The sequence below is a fragment of the Babylonia areolata genome, chromosome 15 (genome assembly GCF_041734735.1).
Source record: "Babylonia areolata isolate BAREFJ2019XMU chromosome 15, ASM4173473v1, whole genome shotgun sequence".
Taxonomy (NCBI): domain Eukaryota; kingdom Metazoa; phylum Mollusca; class Gastropoda; order Neogastropoda; family Buccinidae; genus Babylonia; species Babylonia areolata.
In genome coordinates, this window is record NC_134890.1 from 5,603,100 (window position 1) to 5,628,409 (window position 25,310).

Below are 25,310 nucleotides of genomic sequence, written 5' to 3' on the forward strand. Positions count from 1 at the left end.
TGGAGAGATGGTGAGAGAGTGGGGTGAGAGAGAGTTTGGAGGTGGTGGAGGAGAGTTGAGGTGGAGAGAGTGGGTGGGAGAGAGTGAGGTGGAGAGAGAGTGGGGTGGAGAGAAGTGGGTGGAGAGAGAGTGGTGGGAGAGAGTGAGTGGACAGAGAGAGTGGGGTGGAGAGAGAGTGTGGTGTGAGAGAGAGTGGGGTGAGAGAAGAGTGTGGGTGGAAGAGAGTGAGGTGGAGGAGAGAGTGGGATGGAGAGAGAGTGGGTGGAGAGAGAGTGGGGTGGAGAGAGAGTGGGGTGGACAGAGAGTGGGTAGAGAGAGTGGGTGAGGAGAGTGGGTGAGAGAGAGTGAGGTAGAGGAGAGTGGTGGAAGGTGGTGTGAGAGAGAGTGGTTGAGGTAGTAGAGAGAGTGAGGTGAGAGAGGTGGTGGAGGAGAGTGGGGTGAGAATGGGTGGAGAGAGAGTGGGGTGAGAGAGAGTGGTGGAGAGATGGGTAAGAGAAGTGGTGGAGAGGAGTGGTAGAGAGAGTGGGTGGTAGAGAGAGTGAGGTGAGAGAGTGGGTGGAGGAGAGTGGGGTTAGAGAGTGGGTAGAGAGAGTGAGGTGGAGAGAGAGTGGGGTGGAGAGAGAGGTGGAGAGATTGAGGTGGAGAGAGAGTGGGTGAAGAGAGTGGTTTAGAGAGAGAGAGTGGGGTGGAGAGAGAGTTGGGTGGGATGAGAGTGGGTGGAGAGAGAGTAGTAGTGGGTGAGAGATGGGTGAGAGAGAGTGGGGTGGAGAGAGTGGTGAGAGAGAGTGGGGTGGAGAGTGGGTGGTGAGAAGAGATTGGTGGAGAGAGTGGGGTGGAGAGAGAGTGTGGGGAGAGTGAGGTAGAGAGTGGGGTGGAGGAGAGGGTGAGGAGAGTGAGTAAGAGTGGTGTGAGATGAGAGTGGGTGAGAGAGAGTGGGTAGAGAGTGGTGAGAGAGAGTGGGGTGAGTGAGAAGAGTGGTGAGATGTGAGAGAGTGGGTGGAGAGAGAGTGAGGTAGAGGTGAGGTGAGGAGATGAGGTAGAGAGTGGGGTGGAGGAGATGGGTGAGAGGAGTGTAGAGATGTGTGGGAGTGTGGCGAGAGATGAGTAGAGAGTGGGGTGAGAGAGAGTGGGTGGAAGAGAGTGAGTAAGAGATGAGGTGAGAGGATGGGTGGAGATGATGGGTCTGAAGTGTGGAGAAGTGGGTGGAGAGAGTGGTAGAAGAGTGTGGTGGAGATGAGAGTAGTGGTGGTGAAGAGATGTGGTAGGGGTGGTGGAGAATGTGTGGGGTAGTGAGGTAGAGCAGTGGGTGGAGAGAGAGTGGGTGCGGAGGTGGTAAGAGAGTGGTGGAGGATGAGTAGGAGTTGGTTGGAGAGTGGATGTGGTTAGAGAGGTGGGGTGGGAGAGAGTGGGTGAATGATGGGTAGGAGATGGGTGGAGAGAGAGTGGTGGTGAGAGTAGTAGAGAGTGGTGGCTGAGAGTAGTGGGTGGAGAGAGATGAGGTAGGGGTGTGGAGGAGTAGTGCTAGAGTAGTGTTGCGAGAGTGTAGGTAGGTAGAGTGAGTAGAGAGGTGGTGGAGAGGATGGAGTGGTAGAATGTGTGTGGGGGGAGTGGGTAGAAGATGTGAGTGCAGAGTAGGTGTGTGGAGGTGGGGTTAGGAGAGTGGGTTGGGAGAAGTGGTGTGGAAGAGTTCGGGTAGAGAAGAGTGGTGTGGAGAGATGTAGTGAGTTGAGTGTAGATGTGGGTGAGAGCAGAGTTGAGTGGAGAGGAGTGGGTAGAGAGAGAGTGGCGTGAGGGAGAGTGAGGCTAGATGTAGAGAGTGGGGTGGAGTATGAGCATGTAGTGGCAGCGTGGTGAGAGGAGTGTGGTGGATGAGTTGAGTGGGGTGGAGGAGTGGTGGGGTGGGAGAGAGTGGGTTGGGAGAGTAGTGGTGAGAGGCGTGGCAGAGAGAGTGGGTGGGAGAGAGTGGGGTGAGAGATGAGGTGGTGAGGGTGGTGTGAGAATGGGGTCAGAGAGATCTGGCGCTGAGAGAGATTGAGGTGCAGAAGGAGTGGTGAGAGTAGATGGGTGAGAAGAGTGGTGTGGATAGAGAGATGCGTGACGAGAGGTGGAGAGTGGAGAGTGGGTGAGAGTGCTAGATAGATGGTGGAGAGAGTGGGTGGAGAGCGGATGGGTGGAATGAGCGCTGAGTGAGAGGTGGGTGTGATGTGAGGAGTGCGGCTGGAGAGAGTAGTGTGGACGTATGTGAGTCGTGGTGATGAGTAGTGGGCTCGATAGTGTGGGTGGAGAGATGCTGGGTGATTGATTGTGTGGAGAGAGATGCGGCTAGTTAGGATGGGGTCTGATGAGGTGTGGAGAGAGAGTGTGTGTGGAGAGAGGTGGTGTGCTGCGAGTGAGTGGTGGATGATGCTGAGTGGGAGGAGTGGTGTGAGAGTTGAGGATGGTGTGGAGTGAGTAGAGTGTGGAAGTGGTGGAGTGTGTGTGAGGTGGAGTGAAGTAGTTGGGATGATGGGTGGTAGAGTGGTGGTATGAGGATGAGGTGAGTGGGTGATGTAGAGAGTGGGGTGGATATGTATGGGTGGGAAGAGTGGTGGAGGTAGAGTGGTGGAGAGTGGGGTGGAGATGAGTGTGTGTGGGAGATGTAGTGTGGGAGTGGGTGGAGGTAGAGTGGGTGGGACAGATGGGTGGTGAGTAGTGGTCTGAGAGAGTGTGGTGGAAGGATGTGGTGGGGAAGTGAGTGTGAGGAGTGTGATGAAGTGGTTGGAGACAGTTAGGTGCACGAGTATGTGTGAGGAGAGTTGGGGTGCGATGAGTGTATCGGAGATGTTGGAGAATTGGATCGACTGAAGGAGTGGTTGATGTAGAGTATGGTGGCAGATAGTAGTGGGGTTGAGAGATTTGAGGTTGGTCTCGATGAGTGGTGCGATGACGTGAGTGTCAGAGATGGTGGAGAGGAGATGGGGGGGGGTGGTGGAGGGAGTGGGGGAGGGAGAGGGTGGGTGAGAGCTGCGTTGGAGGTAGTGGGGTCGATCTCGAGTGGATGTTCGAGTAGTGATGATTGTGGTCGAGAGAGATTGAGGTGAGGGTGCTCGGGTGCGATCAGAGTTGGCTGATTTGATGCCGAGTGGTGTATTCGTCTGAGTGTCTGACGATTGAGTAGTCTGCGAGTTGAGAGCTCTGGGGTTTGGATGAGGGCGTGCTGAGTGGTAGTCTCGATCTGGGCGTGGATCGATGATTGTGCTTGGATGAGATTGCGGGCTGGATGTAGAGGCTGTGGGTGGAGAATGTGGAGAGTGCGTGAGCATGAGTTGTGATGCTATGAGTCTGATGTATGGTCGACGCATTGAGTGGGGAAGTGGCTGTAAGATGGGTGGCAGCGTTGTAATGGGGTGGAGGAGAGTGGGCTGGTATTCGGCTCGAGTGAGGTGCGCAGAGGTGAGTCTGGGATGAGTTGGGGTGGGAGCGGCAAGTAGAGAGAGTGGCAGAAATGTCATGTGCATCAAGTTAACTCATTGTCCCTCTGTATTCTTTCGCTCATTTATTTTTCCTGGATTTATTTTTAATTTCTTCTTTCTTCCTACCTTCATTCTTTCCTTCCTTCCTATTTTCCTTCCCTCCCTTCTTCATTCATTCTTCCGTTGCACTCTGGTTTTCTGGCTTTTTTCTTTGTGTGTGTGTTTCTTCATCTTTCTGTATTTGCTTATTCGCTGATTTGTTTTATTTTTTGGTTCTTTTTGTGTGTACGGGTGAATGGGTTAATGATGGAGTGATACATGCAGTCTTTTCTTTTCGGCTTCTTCTTTCTTTTTCCTGTTTTCTTTTCTTTTTCTTATTTTTTTCCTTTTTGTCTATATTTTCCTTTCAACCCTTCTTTATTTGTTCGTTTGTTCTTTCTTGTTTCTTTCTCTTTTTTACTTCTTTATACAGTATTCATTCATTCCTTTCTCTCCATTCTTCTTTATTTCATGTTGGTTTGCTCGTCTGCCTCTTCATTGACATGCATATTGAATTTGCTTTGCCCCCAATTTACCCCCCCCCCCTCCCAAATTCTTCCCCCTCTTCCTCAGTGCACTTTCCCCCTCCCCCCCTCTCCCCACTCTACCTTCACTCTGTTTCCCCAGTGGCTGCAGGAGGCGGCAGACAGGAGCTTCCATCACATCACCTTTGCGCCTTTATTTTTCTCCTTTTTTTCCTCAACATCTATTCCCCTCCTCACCCCTCCTCTCCCCCCCTCCACTTTTCCCCTTGTCTCCCCACCCCTCATTCCCCCCCCCCCTCCCCTCTCCCCCTCCTCTTTTTCCCTTCTCTCCCCTCCTCACCCCTCCTCTGCCCCCTCCTCCCCTCTCCCCCTCCTCTTTTTCCCTTCTCTCTCCTTCCCAACCCTTCTCACCCACCCACCCCTCTCATCTCCCCTTTTCCTCTCCGGGAGACTATGACAGAACAAAGTATGAACCGGAAAGGGACAACTGTGTTGTCGGATTTGGACAAAGAGCAAATAATCAAGGTTGCTAATCTGTGTTCATACAAACTGAGCCAATACTTCGTCGTGAAAATTATGTCAGAATGACAGCGATTGCGGATATCCTAAAGTGATTATATAGATGTATTCGGGGCGGGGTGGTGGTACAGTCCAGGATTGTTTTGCCACGTAACAGCTTGTGTGGACTCGGCCGAACAAACGGTGTTCAGATGTCATTCCATTGACCAGGTGTGTGGCCAACGACCCGACCGATGGAGGTGACCTTGCTGCGCTCACCCCCTCCCCTCAGCCTCCTTCCGCCCTCCCTCCTGACGTGCACCCTGAGCGGGATGAAGAGGGGGGAGGACAAGGAGGATGGAGGGGATGATCCGCATCTCTCAGGGGCTGGGGACAAAACTTGCTTGCTGTCACGACTGTCGCCTGTTTTGGCGGTGCACACACACACACACACACACACACACACACACTCACACACACACACACACACACACACACACACACACACACGTGAGCTCCCTTGAGAACGTGTCGTATTAGGAGACGAACCGCGCGTCACCAAGTGATCTTGAGTCCACCTGACCCCAACCCCCGACCTCATCTTTCTTGTCAGTCTGCTGTCTATCTGTCTGTCTGTCTGTCTGTGTCTCTGTCTCCTTTTCTCTGCCCCCCCCCCCCCTCTCTCTCTCTCTCTCTCTCTCTCTCTCTTCTCTCTCTCTCTCACACACACACACACACACACAACAATATGTGAAACTGGGGTGTGGGAAGTGGGGAAGGGATTGGGGCCAAATGAAGTGTTGAAATGTTCTTTCTTGCTCCCAAATTTTCATGCAAACCATGTCGGCTCGCAAGAATTAACTGGTTGACTCTTTGTTTACAGCATTAAAATTTCACTTGAAGAAAAGGACAATTTCAAAAAGTCACAGGAGATAATGGTTCCAGAACGTGATGCAAAAACAAACAAACAAACCGAAAATAATCAACTTATTGCGTTTCAGAATTTACACACCCAATGGACATGCACAAATATGCAGGATTTCATCTCTACGTTTCATAGAGTACATACAATGCAATTTTCCTTGCCTCTAGGACATCAGTGCTGTGTAAAACACTGTGCAAAGTATTCCCATTGCCGTGACTGGGAACTTGTCTCAAGTATTTTTGCCTGGCGTCGGTGTACAGTGTGTATTCGTGGATAAAGTAATGTTCATTTTCAAGCGTGTTTAGTCACAACGGACATTTTGATTGACTGATATATTATTCACTGAAGAAAACCTTTAATTTACACCCAGTTCGTTAATGCCCAGTCTTAGTCTAATGAATGTATCTCAGAACCACTTGATTGTGATATAATTGAGATATTATTGAGACAGTGCTCAGCCACATGGGTTGTCTAGAAAAGATGATGCACTTGAAAACTGTCATTACTTTGCATTTCTGTTTTCCATTCTCCTTAAAATTCTCATCTTTTTCTTGGAGGACAATTCGAAAGCTGTGTCATTTAAAGTCTCCCCTTTTGTCCAAATGTCGGAAAATCCTAAAGATTCAAAGCAGTTTTGATGCCTTTTGCCCACATATCTGAACTCCATGAGGTTATCTTAGTCAAGAGTGAAGAGAACTTATGGTACTGTCGATGGCTAAGGGATACCTTCGTGTTTCTCTGTAAAGTGTTTTATCACTACCGTTTTGAAGTTGTTTGCATGCAAAGAAATGTGCTGATTCAATGGCTGTAATATTAGCCGTGCCCCATATTTTTTAAGCATACAGTAGCATAGATTTGATCTGAGAATCAAAAAGATTTTTTAACAAAGTAATATCAAAACTTCCAAGTACCTACATTATCTTCATTAAGTCTAGTACTTTCCCTTTAGCTTTTGAAGGTAAATCCTCGCACGCACTTTCAATGGAAAGCTTGACTGTCCGAACATATCCTAAGTATTTTGATTTTTTATTTACGACTTCTAGATCTGTGTTGTCACAGTGCATTTCACACCTGCAGCGATATGTCATCCTTTCCTGAAAATCGTTACCTTGGTTTTGTTCACTGTTAAACCTTTGAAGCTTTCTCCAACCTCGAAATCTGCCTTATGTCTTTCTGCTGGAGAACCTTCACCTTCAATCTTCCAAGGGCCTGGCTGGCTTTCTGGATCCTGGACGTGATCTCATTATCCAGTGATCCATCTGCAGAGATAGTGCTGCCCAGATACTTGACGCTCTCCACACACTTCAGTTGGACTCCGTCAATGGTAATGGCTGGCTGGGGCGTGGCTGTGCTTGGGGTGGCTTGGGCCAGGACTTCCGTTTTTTCCAAGACTGATTCTCAGTCCGATAAGCTTTGATGCTTCCGGAAAGTGATCGGCAATTACCTGCAGGTGGTTCTTGTGTACCACGAGGACACAGTCATCCGCAAAGAGGGCTTCAACGATGAGTTTTCACCAAGGTCTTGGTTTGAGCGGCGAGACGACGGAGGTTGGACACGGAGCCATCCGAGCGGTACTTGCTGCATACACCCACGTCGTCAGCGACGTCATCCTAACTGTAACTGACATCACAGCCAAACCCATGTTGGTGACTGGTGAACACAGCGTCAAAATGTATACACAACCAGGCGATAAATTATCTTGACATGTGCGCATCAGTTGTTGATATTATGACACTCCGTAAAAATCAAACTGTTTCTCATAGCATCATTTTCGTCCGTCTGCAGTCTTGACGCCGCTGTATCATGTGTATGACTGGATTGTATGATTGCATACTGAAAGCATGTATGTATGCATGGATGTATATATGCATGTATTTGTATTTGTGTGTATGCATCTATGTACGTATATATGGATGGGTGTTTGTAAATGTGTATATGATTATATGTATGTATCTATATGTATCTATCTATATCTATTACCTTTCAGGATTCTGTATCGAATTTCGCTGTGATTTCTGGTCAATAATAGCAAAATTCTTGACGTGTTTTCACTTTCGCACACTCTGACATCAGTGGCCCTCTCTTCTCAAATCCAGCATCAGCGAGGGACAGGTAAAGACAGAGAGAGAGAGATGGACAGGCAGACAGAGTGAACGAACAAACGAATTTTCTTCTTTCTGACATATAAAGAGTAAACAACCGATGTTGTGGACTTTTTTTTTAATTACCCAGCGCTCGAAACCGAAAGAGAAAACAGTTAAGAAATCAGAAATGAAGAAAAAGAATGCTGAAAAACATACCAATTTATCAAGCATAATATACGTTACTAATCATGGATGCGTGAAAGAAATAAAAAGAGAGAGAGAGAAGAGATTAATTGAGAGAGAGAGCGGAGGACGGGGGAGGTAATCAAGACACAGACAGGCAGTCAGGGAGAAAAACAGAAGAACATAGAGAAGGGTAGAGAGGGGGGGGGGGAATGATGGATGGGAGCAAGAGGGGGGAAGTGGGAGAACAGATTCAGTCCTTTCCCAACATCGTCCTCCGAACAAACGAACATATAAACTGCACAAGATACAGACCAGAAAGGCGGCACACGACAAACATTTACTCCATTTCATTTCATTTCACTCAATCCTCATCTGTCGCATGTCCCTTTTTTGTGTTTGCATTTCGCTTTAGCTCAGGTGTGTTTTATTTCATTTTAGAGTTATTTTCCTTTATTTTCGCTATTTCTCTCCCTTTTTATTTTCTCAAAATGCATTCTATTTCTTGTTTCTAATTCTGTTTAATTTGATTCTTTGTTATCTAGTTTGACCCTTTTATCTGGATTTCTTCCTCCTCATGTAAGTATCATCGCCACTGCTATTATTTTTCCACTACCAGTATTAATATATTGGCAGCAGTAGCAACATACCAGCAGCAACAGAAGTAGTTGCAACTGAAATCTTTTTAGGCACTCCGAAATCAAATCGTCTTTTCATGTACGAAACAGTGATGACAAAATGATGGAATCAAATAGTTTCCACTGTCAGTGCAAATAAAACAGACATGATATCACCAATCATCCGCCTCATTTGCACGCACAAACATACATGCACGCACGCACGCACACACACACACACACACGCACACACACACACACATCAATAACTTAAACTGTAATGATCCGGTCAAAACAGACACGCCATCGATACAATAATTGTTTAGTAAAAGCCAGCATGGTTTAATGTTGTATCACACCAGTGAAAATCCCTATCTCTATCACACGGGGAAAAATAACTATCACACGATCGACTCCTTAACTGCCACATGAATAGAAATTGTCATGTGTATTGACCGTTACACGAACAAGAGGCCGTGTGTTATTACAATACAACGATTGCAGGAATGGTTTATCGTAAATTTATCATTTTCACTAAATCAGTTCTCCACTCAAGGTCTGACTAAGCGCGTTGGGTTACGTTGCTAGTCAGGCATCTGCTTAGCAGGTGTGGTGTAGCGTATATGGATTTGTCCGAACGCAGTGACGCCTCCTTGAGCTACTGATACTGATACTGATACAGTTCTCCAGTAACTACCACAGGGGTCTAACAATCCACATTACTGGACTTTACTAACGATTTCAGTACTTGGCTTTCGGGATCTTGGAGGATTGTAAACTTCAACTTATTCCTGGAACATTTCAACTCTGAGGAACGCTGTCTATTCATTGTGGTTTCCTATGGCTGCAAAAATGTGTATCATGCTCACTGTTCGTGGTTTTCATTCTCCTACAGTGATTGTGTTTCCATGGAAGCAATTACATAAATCAGGAAATGCCTGAATCGCGTCAAGGTGTGGGGAGAGGGCGAGGGGGGCGGGGAGGGGGGGGGGCGGCTGATGTCTGCTGACGTCTTCCAGTGTCTCTGTCGTCAAGGGAAGGGAGGGGGCGTGCAGGACAGCAGGGACTGCAGGACGGACACAGCAGGCAGTGGCGGTTCGGTGCACAGGGCACGGGCAACACGCTTCGCTCAGCTGGGCGGCACAGGGACCAGACGTTGTTTGCACTCCTCCCTGAGGTCCCACCAACCCTCCGCTCGTCTTGTCGTTTGCCTGACTGGGTAGGAGTGAATCTTGACATCTCCTCTTTTCTGTGTTCTAGGGAACAGTTGAGGGTGGGAGATTACTTTCTGAAGCTGCGTTTTGTGAAATATGATCTTCATGATGAATTTTGATTGTCAGTAGATATGTTGTGGCTTTTTCCCGGATTTTGAGCAGGCAGTTTTTCCGTTCTGAAACGAAAATCTGGGATTCCTGTAAGGAATAACATGCTAATTCCTCAACGAAAATCCATTACCCTGTATTGATGAATCAGATGCCACTTAGAATGGTTCTATTATCAATATTACGAATAAATATACTGTGTATCGTGTTGTTTCTAAAAAAAAAAAAAAAAAAAAAATTTTCTATGAAAGAACTTTTACGACAGGATAAACACCAGATGTAAATTTTGGGTTTGGGTCTTTTTTTTAAGTTCCCGATTTTCTTTCAGGTTTGGTTGGGGGTAGAGAGAGAGAGAGATGTATAAATACATATGTGTGTGTGTGTGTGTGTGTGTGTGTGTGTGTGATAGAGAGTTAGTGGTAAGGGGCGTTGATTTATTCTTTGATAAAAGGATTTAAACATTAAAGAATGATTAATTTTGGATCTATTTTGTTGTGGATCAATATCCTGTCGTAATAATATCAAAATCCTATCGGCGACGCCACTTTTGTAGCGGTGGTCCCGAGTGGTATATTTATATAAAGTGGATGGTACAAAAGAATTACTGATGATTTACTGTATCAAAGGATAGAAAAGATGCATGCACTGGCCCAGGGACATATAGCAGGCCAGTCACAAAAGGGTTTTTCTATTAATTTATTTACAATACTTATAAGAAGATAAGAAGAAGAGGAGGAGAAGAATAAAGAAGATGAGAAGACAGAGAGAAAACAGTGCACTGATCAGACACAAGTAAACAGTTTCAGTTTCAGTAGCTCAAGGAGGCGTCACTGCGTTCGGACAAATCCATATACGCTACACCACATCTGCCAAGCAGATGCCTGACCAGCAGCGTAAACAAAGGTCATTAAGTACACGTCAGGAATGCAAGTGAATAGTAAAGCACATGTATACATATTACATAGAAAGACTATCACTCAAATGACATTTCTAATACATTTAAATAGTGCAGTTAAAGTGATTGAAGCTATGCTCATTTAGTGAAAGTACACTGACGGTATAGATTAGGTAAAGCTTATACTGTGTCAAAGTGACTCAAATGAATCAGTTATCATATTGTACTATACTGGAGTAAGCCATATAGGAGAGAGCATAATCGCTAAATTACAATTAACAGACTGTGATACATATCAGATGGTTTTAACCAATAACTGATATTAATCCAAAACTATCTTGTAATCACCACAACAGAATACTACACACATCTTTGAGTACTGAGCACACTGTAGCAGTACAACTGATATCAGCATGTGAAATAATACATGAATGATAAACCAGACACTAGAATAAGTGGCTTTGATGAAATACTGGCAAACTGAGAGACGAGATAGTCAGTGCTCGATACAAAGATTGGAAGAATCATCATGGCTTAACCATTAAGTGGTGACTAACTTCCACAAGTAATCCGTTGCATCAAAGGCAAATATCAACATAGCTAAGCTTGTGCTCAACATTTCAATCTCCTCCGCTGAAGCGGGATAAGGAACCCAACCTTCATCAGTGACAGCAAAGGAGAAAGAACGCTCATTCACTAGAACATTCTCAAACAATCAGTGTCCAGAGATGTTATTGACTGTGACGTTAAGAAGAATGAAATGGAATACTGCTCCAAGCATATGACGACATGGCGCTTATTTAGATCAATCCTAGCCAAGCTGTGACTACATGTCAAAGCAATAACTGAACAAAGCAATATTAACATACTCATATGAACACAAGTACTGTGTCGAAGAGTACAATTTACAAATCATCAGCACATTTTAAATGGAGTACTTACAATGATACCGAGCGAGACTTTGGCCACTAGGGGTGACACACACAACACACACTCTTGTGTGCGACACAGCAAGAGACACAGAGAGCAGGCTCTAGCCAGTGACTGGCCAGGTGGAAAATGACCTGCTGTGGCTATTTATGCAAGTTAAGTGAAATGCAATGATGCTTGCGTGTGCTGTGAAGCAGATCAGCTCAAATCCACCAACATTTGATTATCATTGTGTTTGTTACAAGGCGTTCAGTAATAGATTTCTAAATGATTCATGAACCAATTTACGTTGGACTGGTCGCAAAAGAAACGGCTCAACACCTACTTTCTAATGAGTATAAAATGAAGTGTTGATTATTTAAGATGAATTTATAATCTTAATTTAAGTCACCTGAAAAGGGTCAGTTTTAGCAAGCTTGTCACTGAAAATTACGAACTGCGTTAAATCAATTTAACATAGGCAAACACAAATGGAATAGATTTAAAGATGGAATTGTGACGATTCTGCCAGTGTATCATACTTGTAGTTTACTGATCTGACGAAAGAGAGATTTAATCAAATACAGTGTAGCAGAAAGACAAGTTTCAGCTCACCCAATATCGTCGAGCAAAACTAGTTATGGAGTGAATGTCGTTAAGTGTCGACAATGAAGATCGGCTTTGTAACTTCTAAATACCTGATCTATTCTCATCCAAACACTATAATGGTGTGGTTTTAGTTTCCAACAGCAGTCACATACAGAACTCTAACTGCAGCATTTATGTGTGACGAGAAAGACAAAATGATGTAAGCTTTGCGTCAGTTGAAATCTTTACACTGAGGAAGGATTGAACTAAAATCAAATATGCTTCTAACTGAAAGTGTGTATGTAAGCACAACAAATATAATATTGCAGCGAACGATACAGAGACTTGATTTAATAGATGTTTAGAGAATAGGTTTAGAATGGGCTTTGCATTCAAGCCGGGAATGGCGTCACACATTCTGCGCGAGCTGTTGGAGACCCGCAGTTAGTTGCGAAAAAGGCGTCTGCTATAGCTCAGCTTTCAGCTTGTGCTGTGAGTTGAGCCACAGTCATCTGTAGTCAGCTGAGTGCTTGGCTATATATATATATATATATATATATATATATATATATATATATATATATATATATATGTATGTATATATATATATATATATATGCACACATATATACAGACACATACATTACATATACATGCACACAGACACATACATAATACAGGCAGGCGTGCACACACACATATACGTAAATATATGCATACACATATAGACACAAATATATTAAAAACACATAATGAATACATACATATACATACATAAATGGATTCATACTGAAAATTTACTTGTATGAATGGCTCAAGAGAAAATAAGAAATGAAGAACCACAAACAAAATATATGCTCACTTTCTTTGATTACAAAAAATCAGTTTCACTGTACAAACACCAGTACAAAACCAGAAAGTAGTGGGGGAATGGTGTGGATTAAGTTGTATGTTGGAACAGAAAGGTTTTTAGAGCTTTTTTAAAGGCAGGCCTGGGCAGTTTCTGATGGTATATGGAAAGGGAAAGAATTATACACTATAGGAGAATTGTTCGGAAAAGCTTTGACCACACGTTTCAGTTCTAATTCTGGGGACAGACAGACGATGAGAGTCAGAGGAAGAGCACAGTTGTCTAGAAGGCGTGTAGACAGACAGGTCAGAAATGTCGGCCGGGAATGGACCACAGAAAACAAATTGTGACAGAGCGTTGCGAGCTTATATCTAACCTGTGCTTGAGCATGTTCAAATCTTTTCGCTACAAAGAACGTGTCTCGCTGCAGAATTCTGTACCTTTAGAAGCTTGGAAAGACTGTACTGTGGGCAGCTAGAAAGGAGCGCACTGCAATCGTCCAGTTTTGACAATACAAGGTCACAGGCAAGGGTTTTGCTGCTTCAGTGGTTAAGTGCTTACGGATAGAGCTAATAAGTCGTATCTCTACATAAGCAATTTAACATATATTTGAAACATGCTTGTCCAAGGACATGTGGTCAGAAAAATGAAATAACCTAAGTATCTAGCAGAAGGAGCAAATGATATCTGTGAAAATTCAACTTTGATAAATGTGGGATATGCCTCAAGGAAACTTTTCTTATCAATCAAATAGCACTGAATCCAGACAAACAAATCAAAGCTTTTCGCACCAGTCATTCGTTCGCATGCATACATCTGAATCGCTTGACGGGTTTAGACCAGTTGGTGTTTCGCCATTTTTCTGCTTCTTCCCCTTTCTGGATCACATTGTGGTGTCAGTGTGAGTAGCGGGAAGACAACAGAAAACAAATGTACTGACAACATTGCAGAATGGAGGGGCCACCATTCACAGAGACCCAGCCTTTGTCACAATCAACAGTCCTGGAAGAATGTGGTGAACACTTCTTCTGTGTGCCACCTCAGTCACTCTTCACACAGAAAAGGGAGAAGAAGAAAAGCAAAATCTGTGTGTGTGTGTGCGTGTGTGTGTGTGTGAGTGTGTACGTGCGTGTGTGTGTGTGTGTGTGTGTGTGTGTGCGTGCGTGCGTGTGTGCGTGCATACGTGCGTGCGTGTGTATGAATCTCCCTTGTCTGTCAGACCGTCTGTTTCTTTCATTCTCCCATACCTTCTTCCCCCTGTACATATCCCTCATCTTGCCTTCTCCCTTTCTCGTCTCTCGTCCCTATCGTTGTTTTTTGTTTGTTTTGGGTTTTTTTTTGTGTGTTTTTTTTTTTTGCTTGTTTGTTTGTTTTTTGTTGTTTCTTTTGTATTGTACATGAATGTTTGTACTCGTGTTTTGTGCATGCATATGTAATTTTGATCACGTTACTGTGAATGTTTTGGTTTTCTTTTTATTCCAGTTTTCTTTGCCTGCGGGGCTGGATGTTAACACTGAGGCCTGATGTGGATAAACCATTCCATCTGTGTGTGTGTGTGTGTGTGTGTGTGTGCTGTGCCGCGGTTCCCTGACTGTTCCTGACTGTGCTCTGCCGCGCTTTTTGTTGTTGAAGCTTTCAATCTGTTTGCTTGCTTGCCGTTTGCTAGTACAGGATTGTGTGTGACTGCTGAACGCCATCCTGTGGTGTTGTTAGTACTGCCCTGTCCAACAACGGCCAAAAACAGATATTTGCTCGATTTTCGTTCATTTTTCGTGATTATCTTACTTTTTCCCTTTGTGCTTTTCCCCCACAGGCATATAGTTTTGTCAAATACTCCTTACAATTAGTCTACACTATGGGTACTAATGTGCAACAGTCTGACTGGTCTACTAATGAGAAAGGACTACGGCTTGGACACCTGAATGTTTATCATTTGTACAATAAGCTTCACGATGTCTGCATGCTCCTGAATGATTCTCCTCCTATTCATATACTCGGGCTCAGTGAAACACGCCTTGATTTCCGATTCAGCAACGAGGCCTTATCCATACCTAACTATGATTTCCTTCGCCGTGATGGAAATCAGTATGGTGAAACAGGATTAGGGATATACATTCATCAAAGCATTTCCCAGTTTACAAAAAGACGACCTGACCTCGAACGAACAATGTGGAATGTATATGGTTACAGGTCAAACCTTCAAAGTCCACCCCTCTCCTTGTAGGCTTTCTGTATAGAAATCCCTCAGCTAGATTCCCTTGGTATGATGACTTTGTACAAATGATGGACAATGTTTATAAACATAAACAAAATGTTATTCTGTTAGGAGATTTCAACATTAATCTGTCTAAACCACAACCCGCATGGGAATCAACTACTACTCTCTTTGGTTTGCATCAACTCATTCACAGTGCAACCAGAATCACGAAGACGTCATCCACACTATTCGACCATATTTACACAAATAACAAAGATCTGGTGCACAATATAACAGTGTCTAAAAAAGCATCAGTGACCATTGTCCGGTTATCTGTACATGGTCTTGTAAACTTCCTCGGAAACAAAGCAAGGGCCACACAACGATCCAATGCCGCTCTTTCAAAAAATTCAGTTCCGCTGAATTTTTTTCTTGATTTGAGCTTGGCACCCTTCCATGAAGTATTCATGACTGCAGATCCCACTCAAGCATTAACAGTATGGTATGAAACCTTTCTTGCAGTCGTTGACAGACATGCTCCTCTTCGGACGAGGAGAGTAAAACACAAAACACTTCCGAACTGGTTGACGCAAGATCTCATCGTAGCTATGGCATTAAGAGATGATTTAAAAGCTGCTGGGATGGAGACCGAATACAGAAAGCAAAGAAATAAAGTATGTGATTTAGTTAAACAAGCAAAGTCAGATCATTTTAAGAACCTTATCAACAACAACAGAGACACAGCAACACTATGGCGTGCTGTTAATGAAATTACAGATCAGTCTAAAAAGAAAACAAATGCTGTCTCAACTATGTGGACAACGGATTCACTCAATGACCATTTTCTAAAAACAGCTCAGTCAACACAGACATCTACAAACTACCTTCCTTCAGAATGTTATATAACCCTCCAGACGTTACAAACATTTTGTCAGGAACGTCTTAAATCTGAATCATTCACTATCCCCCACTTTGCCCTACATCGTAGACTCCCTTACGTATATTTATAATTTGTGCATTGAACAGAACAACGTTCCTGCTGCGCTAAAAACAGCAAAAGTAATCCCACTGCCAAAGTCAAAAGATATTACAGATCTCAACAACTTTAGACCAATATCCCTACTGTCCGTTGTTTCCAAGCCTCTCGAAAAGCACGTCCACAAACACCTTATGAAACATATGGAGCAAAGCAACCTCTTTCATCCCCTTCAGTCCGGCTTTCGCCGTTATCACTCCTGTCACACAGCCTTAACCCGACTTTGTGACACGTGGTTATCTGCAATTAATCATAACAAGATCACTGGAACAGTTTTTCTCGATTTCAAGAAGGCCTTTGATCTTGTGGATCACGAAATACTGATAAACAAATTAAATGAGTATACTCAAAACCAGTCAGCTGTCTCATTCTTCCGGTCTTACCTGGAAAACAGAACACAGCGTGTTTACTTAAATGGCACGTACTCTTCTGAAGGTCATGTAGATCGTGGTGTACCGCAAGGCTCTATTCTTGGACCTCTACTCTTTTGCATCTCTATAAATGACTTGCCGATGCACATATCACCTGGCAACGTCATCTGCGATCTGTTCGCTGATGACAGTTCTCTTCATTGTAGTGACGCCAACATCGATCTTGTACAATCATCGCTACAACAGGAAATAAATGACATCTCAGACTGGTGTTACCAGAATCACATGGAACTTAACCCACATAAGACAAAAAGTATGGCATTGACATCCAGACAAAAACACCAACATAAGCCTCTCACTCTAAAACTTGGGGTAAACAAGAACTCAGTTGAACAAGTTTGTGAGCACCGCGTTCTTGGAGTAATAATTGATAAAGAACTAAACTGGCAAGCTCATATTAACCATGTCTGCAAACAGTTAGCTCGCAATCAGTTCTTACTCAATAAACTTAGACATTATGTCGATGCTCCAACCCGAAAATTATTCTTCGGGGCACATTGTCAGACATTATGTCGATGCTCCAACCCGAAAATTATTCTTCGGGGCACATTGTCTTTCTCATATCAATTATGCATCTACAGTCTGGAGCAATGCCAGTCACAACCAGCTCAAAAAAAATAATAACTCATTACATAGACGAGCAGCTAAACTTATTCTACCCGACCACTCACTATCAACAGATGAGAAATTAACAAAACTGGAAATATTACCACTGTACAAGCAATTTGAATAAAATAGAATGGTCCTCATGTTAAATGTACACAAGCACATGTCACCACCGTACCTCAGTGAATTTGTTCAAAGGGCAACAGAGCGTTACGATTCAGATAATTATATTCTGCCTCGTGTGCGCATTGACTTATACAAAGCTAGCTTTGCATTTTTTGGACCATCTGTTTGGAGCTCTCTTCCTACGTTCGTCAAGACAGGCGATTCATTATCGTCCTTCAAATCAAGGGTACGAAAACTTCTGCTCCACAAACAATAGACCCCCAAACTAAATATAACCGGCCCTTCATTATATTTTTATGATGATGATGGTCCGTTGATTAGTATTATAATTATCATTAGTAGTAGTAGTAGTAATAGTAGTAGTAGTGGTAGTAGTAGTGGTAGTGTTTACCATTGTTATTATTGTTGTGTCTTATCGTTACTGTTTTTGTTGTCACAAGGACATATTGGAAGACTAGGCAATGCCTAAAATCTTTATCCTTGAGTAATAAAGCTTTTGAATCTCTCTCTCTCTCTCTCTCTCTCTCTCTCTCTCTCTCTCTCTCTTGATAAATGTCTATGTTGTTCCTTTTTCTTGTTTAACTACCACACACACACACACACACACACACACACACACACGCACACACGCGCACGCACGCCCGCGTACCTTCCCTTCTGATATTCGCTATGGAGAAAGCTAAAGAGAAAGTAGGTCAGTTTGTACAGCTAGCGCCTTAAAATTCTGATCGATTTTCAAAGAGAAGAAAGTTTCCAAGTCAGTGTGTATGTGTGTGTATGTTTCTTCTTGTTTGTTTGTGGGGTTTTTTGTTTTGTTTTTTTGGGGTTTTTTTGTTTTTTGTTTTTGGTTTATTTGTTTGTTTTGGTTTGGTTTTTGTTGGTGTTGTTTGTTTGGGGTTTTTTATTTGTTTGTTGTTGTTGTTTTTCTCTCTTTTTTCAGTTCAAGGTCTTTTCAGTACAAGTTTACATCAGACGAAAAAAGAAAGGAATACGAAGATATAATGTGTGTGTGTGTGTGTGTGTGTGTGTGTGTGTGTGTGTGTGTGTGTGTGTGTGTGTGTGCAAGAATACGGCTGTGTTACACATGTAGGTTTATCAAAACAAAGCGAAAAAATACATAACATCATCATATTCATAACAATCATAACTTATAGAAATTCTGTGTGTGTGTTTACATGCTTGAGTGCGAGCGAACGCAACTGTTTTGGTGGCTAACAGCAACTTTCTGTTTATGGCTGTGTGTGGCTGAAAACAACTTTCTGTCTATGGCTGTGTGGTGTGGCTGAAAACAACTTTCTGTCTATGGCTGTGTGTGGTGTGGCTGAAAACAACTTTCTGTCTATGGCTGTGTGTGGTGTGGCTGAAAACAACTTTCTGTCTATGGCTGTGTGTGGTGTGGCTGAAAGCAACTTTCTGTCTATGGCTGTGTGGTGTGGCTGAAAACAACTTTCTGTCTATGGCTGTGTGTGGTGTGGCTGAAAACAACTTTCTGTCCATGGCTGTGTGTGGTGTGGCTGAAAGCGACTTTCTGTCTATGGCTGTGTGTGGTGTGGCTGAAAGCGACTTTCTGTCTATGGCTGTGTGTGGTGTGGCTGAAAGCGACTTTCTGTCTATTGCTGTGTGTGGTGTGGCCAAAAACAACTTTCTGTCTATGGCTGTGTGTGGTGTGGATGAAAGCGACTTTCTGTCTATGGCTGTGTATTGTGTGGCTGAAAGCGATTGTTTACAATGCACGTTTCTAGCATCTGCAGCCTGCCCTTAGAAATGAACCTGGACAGATAGTCGTTGAGCTCTACTGTTTGTGACATGTCTGTTAAAGGCAAAGCCTCTCTCTGCAGTCTGCTCTGGCGATGGAGGGCTAATGTTCCATGTCCTTCTCCAACTCCATCTTCTGCACTGGGCGTCAGTATGTCTGAAGAGGGTCATGTCAGCGTCAGTATGCCTGAAGAGGGTCATGTCATCGTCAGTATGCCTGAAGAGGGTCATGTCATCGTCAGTATGCCTGAAGTGGGTCATGTCAGCGTCAGTATGCCTGAAGTGGGTCATGTCAACGTCAGTATGTCTGAAGAGGGTCATGTCAGCGTCAGTATGCCTGAAGAGGGTCATGTCAACGTCAGTATGCCTGAAGAGGGTCATGTCACCGTCAGTATGTCTGAAGTGGGTCATGTCATCGTCAGTATGCCTGATGTGGGTCATGTCAGCGTCAGTATGCCTGAAGAGGGTCATGTCATCGTCAGTATGCCTGAAGAGGGTCATGTCACCGTCAGTATGTCTGAAGTGGGTCATGTCATCGTCAGTATGCCTGATGTGGGTCATGTCAGCGTCAGTATGTCTGAAGAGGGTCATGTCATCGTCAGTATGCCTGAAGTGGGTCATGTCAGCGTCAGTATGTCTGAAGAGGGTTATGTCAGCGTCAGTATGCCTGAAGTGGGTCATGTCATCGTCAGTATGCCTGAAGTGGGTCATGTCAGCGTCAGTATGCCTGAAGTGGGTCATGTCAACGTCAGTATGCCTGAAGTGGGTCATGTCATCATCAGTATGCCTGAAGTGGGTCATGTCAACGTGAGGATAACGTCACCGTCAGTATGCCTGAAGAGGATGACGTCACCATCAGTATACCTGAAGAGGATGACGTCACCGTCAGGCTGCTGTGCTCATCAAATTCAAGTTGGGCCTTCAGGCGGATACAGAGTTCGATAAGCTCGACCCAGGCTGACCGGGGCTAGTAGACTGCTGTTTCTGGATCCTCATGTCCATATCCAAAGCATAGCAACTGAAGTTATCATCTCTATCTCTATCACACACACACACACACACACACACACACACACACACACACACACACACACACACACACACACACACACACACAGAATGAGAGAGTGGGGGAGAGAAATATAAAAGGGGTGAGTAGGGGAGAAAGATGGAGGAGCAAGAAAGGAGAGAATGGGGTGAAGAAGAAGAAGAAAGAAGAAGAGACAGGCAGATAGACAAACAGTTTCAGTTTCAGTAGCTCAAGGAGGCGTCACTGCGTTCGGACAAATCCATATACGCTACACCACATCTACCAAGCAGATGCCTGACCAGCAGCGTAACCCAACGCGCTCAGACAAACAGACACAGAGAGAAATACAGAAAAACAGTCAGACACAGAGAGAAATGCAATCGACCGACTTTCCGCAAGGTTTTGTTGTTGTTGTTGTTGTTCTTTTTTTTCTTCTTCTGATTTCGCGTGTTTCTTTGTAAGTTAAAAGGAAATTAAGAATACTCAGCATGAGTTTCCATGTGAGTGACGTGCTACTTTCAGGTTTTGTTGGTATTTTTTTTCTCTTTCTTCATTCCATTTATTTTATATCGTTTTATTTATTTTATCTTACTTTTGTTTCGCGTTTGTTTGGTTTCTTTTCTTTTCTATTCTTTTTCAATTGACATTAGTTTTGTTCAGATTAGTTTTGTTTAGATCAGTTTAGTATGATTTATTTAGATCCCCAATTACCCATTTTTCTTTCTTTTTGTTTGTGTGTTTTTGTGTGTTTCGGTTTTCCTAAATTCATGGAACGCATTTCAATCTATTCCATTCTATTTTATTCTATTCTATTAATGTTAGTTTAATTTAGCATGATTTATTTAGATCGCAGTTTCCTATTTTTGACTCACTTATGTAAACAAAGTGCGTCTATGTTATAACCCAGTTTTCAGTTGTCTGTGTGTGTGGGTACGTGTGTGTGTGTGTGTGTGTGTGTGTGTGTGTGTGGGTGGGTGTGTCTGTCTGTGTGTCCATCGTAGACTTTATCATGGCCATTTTTTCTTGAAATACATATTCTGCCAATACCAAATTTGGATTTAACATACAAGGGGGAAACATCTTCCCAAACATGCCAATGCTGATAATAAATTGTAACTCTTCCGATTTAAACCGTATTTCCAGATCATTAACGGTTTATTTTGTTGAGGCTCGATCCGGAATCCAAAAACACCTTATTAACGATTCCCAGTTTCTGGTAGGCTTTGTTTGGTAAAAAGATGGCATGACATCGTTTTTCTTGATCACAATTAAAAAAAACCCAACAAATTGTGGACAAAACACATACAGTGACACTAACTACATCACCGACGTATTTACTGTCTATGAACATTATAAAGTGGATACTGAATCAAGTGGAATAAACATAAAAGAAAAAATGAACCAAACGTTTCTTTCAGTTTTAGCCAGCCTGTTGTAGCCTGGTTTGTGCATATACATGTTGTGGTTTCCTAAGGCAATGTCAAAGCCGTCTTCTTTACCGCCGAATTAAAAGATTTTTTTTAAATAATCGAGAGAGAGAAAGAGAGAGAGAGATTCAAAGATTCAAAGATTCAAAACCTTTATTACTCAAGGATAAAGATTTTAGGCATCGCCCAGTCTTCCAATCTGTCCTTGTGACAACAATAACAATAACAACATTAACGATAACGACAAAAAATTAATAATTTTGTTAACACTGCTACATCCACTGCTACTACAACGAAGAATGATCACCACCATCATCATTGACATCGTAAAAAGTAATAAAACGAACGCATTCATACATTCATATCCATACACATGCACACACTCTCTCCACCCAACACACACACACACACACACACACACACACACACACACACACACACACACACACACATATATATACTTATGCACATACATACAGAGAGAGAGAGAGAGAGAGAGATGATTTAAATGGTGAAAATACGTCGAATACAATAATATATTTATCGCGTTAAAATTGATTAATTAATTAATTCTAAAAAAAACATTGCTCTAAATATCAGATTTGGTCGAGTGCCGTCAGGTGTGCTGTAGCGTTGTGGATAAAACTATTTGCTTCCAAAGAAAAGATACAAAACACGAACAGGGAACCACGGAACGTCACGTGCCTCTATCTGTACAAGAAGGCTACCAATAACTAGAACAAGCATTGTGAAAGAAAGTCAGAAAAATGGCAAAGTTTAAAGTGATGATATAATTCATGTTTAGAAAATGGAATCTGTCAAGCAGTCAAATACGTACAGTAATTTACTAAGATTAAGGCAGATTCGTGCATTATCGAACAGAATAAAGTTTAACGCTTTTGTTCTGCAAAGATGTGAAATGCATAGTGGAGAACTTTTTTCTCTTTTTTTTAACTTTTTTAAATTCCATTTTGATAGGTTGTCATTTTACTATAACATCACCAACACCAACAATATCTTAATGGATATTTATAAAGAAAAAAAACATGTATAAACAGATTGACAGACAGAAACAGCCAAGTAGCTGGATTATACATAGGTTGGTTATCATCATGGAGTATTATCATTCATTTCTTAAGATCTTGCACAAGCTGTTAAGGAATGCAGACTGTCAAGTATCTTCACAGTAAGTGAATATTCACACTCATTTCTTACGAATAGCAAGAATAATTCTTTAAAAAATTTAAGATATATATATGGGTGATTAACTTTCGTTAATCATGAACAGGCTACTAATCATTTGTGATCAATAATTTGTAAGGTAGCCATCTGGCAGAGAAAGTGGCATAGTTAAAGTTAACATATGCATTATATTCTTCAAATCTATATCGAGTTTTTAATTTGTTCAAAAAAACTGATATTTGTGGAACGCTGTCTTCAATTTTACATAAATATAAGTAACACTTTGCAAACAATATTATAAAACACAAAACAGCATCAGTTCTTTTTGTCACATCATATCCTAATAACACAAGTGATTCTGTTAACTTTAAATTTCCCGCGTTTACACATCTCTATTTTATCAAATCTGTTAAAGTGTTCCAAAACATTTGCACATAATTGCACTTCCAAAATGCATGATCCTGTCTTTGTGTTCCCTTCAAAAACTACAGTTGTTATTATCAGTAACACCAATTTCTTTTATAATAATTTTTATACATAAACATCTGTATATTATTTTCAGTTGAAACCATTTCAGTTTTTCGTCAACTATCTTGTGTGCATGCATAAAACAAGATTTCCAGTTATGATGCAGCAAAAGCTTTAAGTCCCATTTATTACATTTTGGCTTCATATTATTTTCAATCAGCACATCATAATATGGTTCTGAGCCTTTAGAAACAGAAAACAGCTGTTTGAAGCAGAGCGAAGTATTTGTGTGTCTGTTGCTCTCCACGGTAATATTATACTTTTTAAATTAACTAATTCGTTTATTGCCGATTTATATCCAGCACAAGTAAGGAAATCAATGTGCAACTCATTTTTTCTTTGAAGCATACATATGAAAGAACTTTACCATAATCATCAAAAAACACAATGGCTCAGCGAGCAGTTCCGCTGAGATTTTGGATTCAGATTTATGAAAGAAAATCTTATAACTTTCAATGAGATTTGTCCAGAACTGGTTATATTTGGCCAAATTTAACATAAATTCTGGACTATATTTTACAATAACTGGCCATTGGGGAAAGTTACATAACAGAAGGTGCTTCCACATGATTTGATTTTTCAGCTTTACGATTCCATGACAGCTTTAACGATAATGCAAACAATTTAACATCAGGAAGACCAATACCACCATTTTATTACACTTTTATGAACAGTTTTACGGCTAATCTTATCTGTTTTATCGTTGCAAACAATCGTATAACAAATGTGTTAACATGTATTAAAGAATGTATCTTGTGGGTTTGGCAGAAGCAGCCACAGGTGAGTCAATTTAGAAAGAATAATAGATATCAGAATTGCAACTCTGCCTAGAAGCGTTAACTGGCGTTTTACCCATATCTTATACAAATATTTTATTTCTGCTAATCTGTCTTAATCATTTATAGTTACACATTCTTTTAAATCATTAGTAAACAAATCCCAAAAAATCGGAATTTGTAGGAAATTGTAGGATTTCAGTCCATACCTAAATGTTCCATAAAACGAGTCTTAGAATTTGTCTTGCTCCCTAACCAAATAGCACTAGTTTTGTTTGATTTCAAATAAAGACCTGAGACACAGCCAAATCTATGAAGAGCTGTAACACAGATTTCAAAAGATTTCCTATCCCCATCAAGTAAAAATTCTGTATCATCAGCATATTGGGTCAGTTTGAACCAAAATGCCTTTTACACCTTAAACATGAACTCCCAGTTTTCTGAATCAAGAGCCTTTTTCGAAATCTATGTTCAGTAATAAACCAAGAAAATTATGTTTATCTAAATAGGCTGTGATATCATATATCAATTTCAAATCATCTCCAATGTATCTTTATTCTAATAAACCCTGATTGATCTTCATTAATAATGTTAGGTAATACAGGCTTTAAACGATTAGCAATATAAGATGACCCAATTTTGTTGACTACATTTAAAAGAGAGATGGGTCTCCAACTTTTCAAATTTTGTCTTGGCTTATCACCACCTTTGGGGATACACATAGTAATCATTCCTTTCTTTTGCACAGAAGACATTTCTCCTTTCATGAAACTAGCATTAAGTGCTCTAACAACAATATATACCTATTTTCTTCCAAAAGACTTTTTAAAATTCTGCACTAAAGCCATCTGTACCTGCACTCTTATTATTTTTCATATTTCTAAGAAACTGCGTCACTTCCTCCATTGTAATCACACCCTCTAAATCACTTGCTTCTGAATCATTCAAACATGGAGTATAATTCACTAAATCGTCAATTTCACAATGTTCCACCCAAACATTTACATATAAAGATTTGTAAAAAAAAAATTATGTACTTCATTTAAGATATTCTTTTGGTTTGTTAGAACACTGTCGTATTGATCAATAATTTTGGCCATGTGTTTACTAACATAGTAACGTTTTGTTTTGTTTTTCTCTAAATTACAAAAATATTTGCTAACTTTCTCTCTCTCAACTATCCATCTGGCTCTAGGCCTTAATAATGCCACTTCCATCCGTTTCTCTCGAATATCTTGTAACTGTTTTTGTTTATTTTCTAGAACTCTAATATGTTCTTTATTTTTATTTTGATATTTATCTAATTTACAGATGTCTTCTTTTAACTGTCTTTCTTCTTCTATCATTTTCTTCTTTTTCATTGAAGCAT

General features: G+C 41.8%; 1 protein-coding gene across 1 annotated transcript in view; it reads left to right on the top strand.

Moving 5' to 3' along the window:
* Window positions 1–19,151: 19,151 nt before the first annotated feature.
* Window positions 19,152–25,310, top strand: part of LOC143290096 (uncharacterized) — a 16,095-nt gene continuing 9,936 nt past the window's right edge. Inside the window, exons 1-2 of the mRNA XM_076599385.1 lie at window positions 19,152–19,882; window positions 23,934–23,945. Coding sequence (XP_076455500.1) covers window positions 19,152–19,882; window positions 23,934–23,945 — 743 coding nt within the window. The remainder of the gene's footprint in view (window positions 19,883–23,933; window positions 23,946–25,310) is intronic.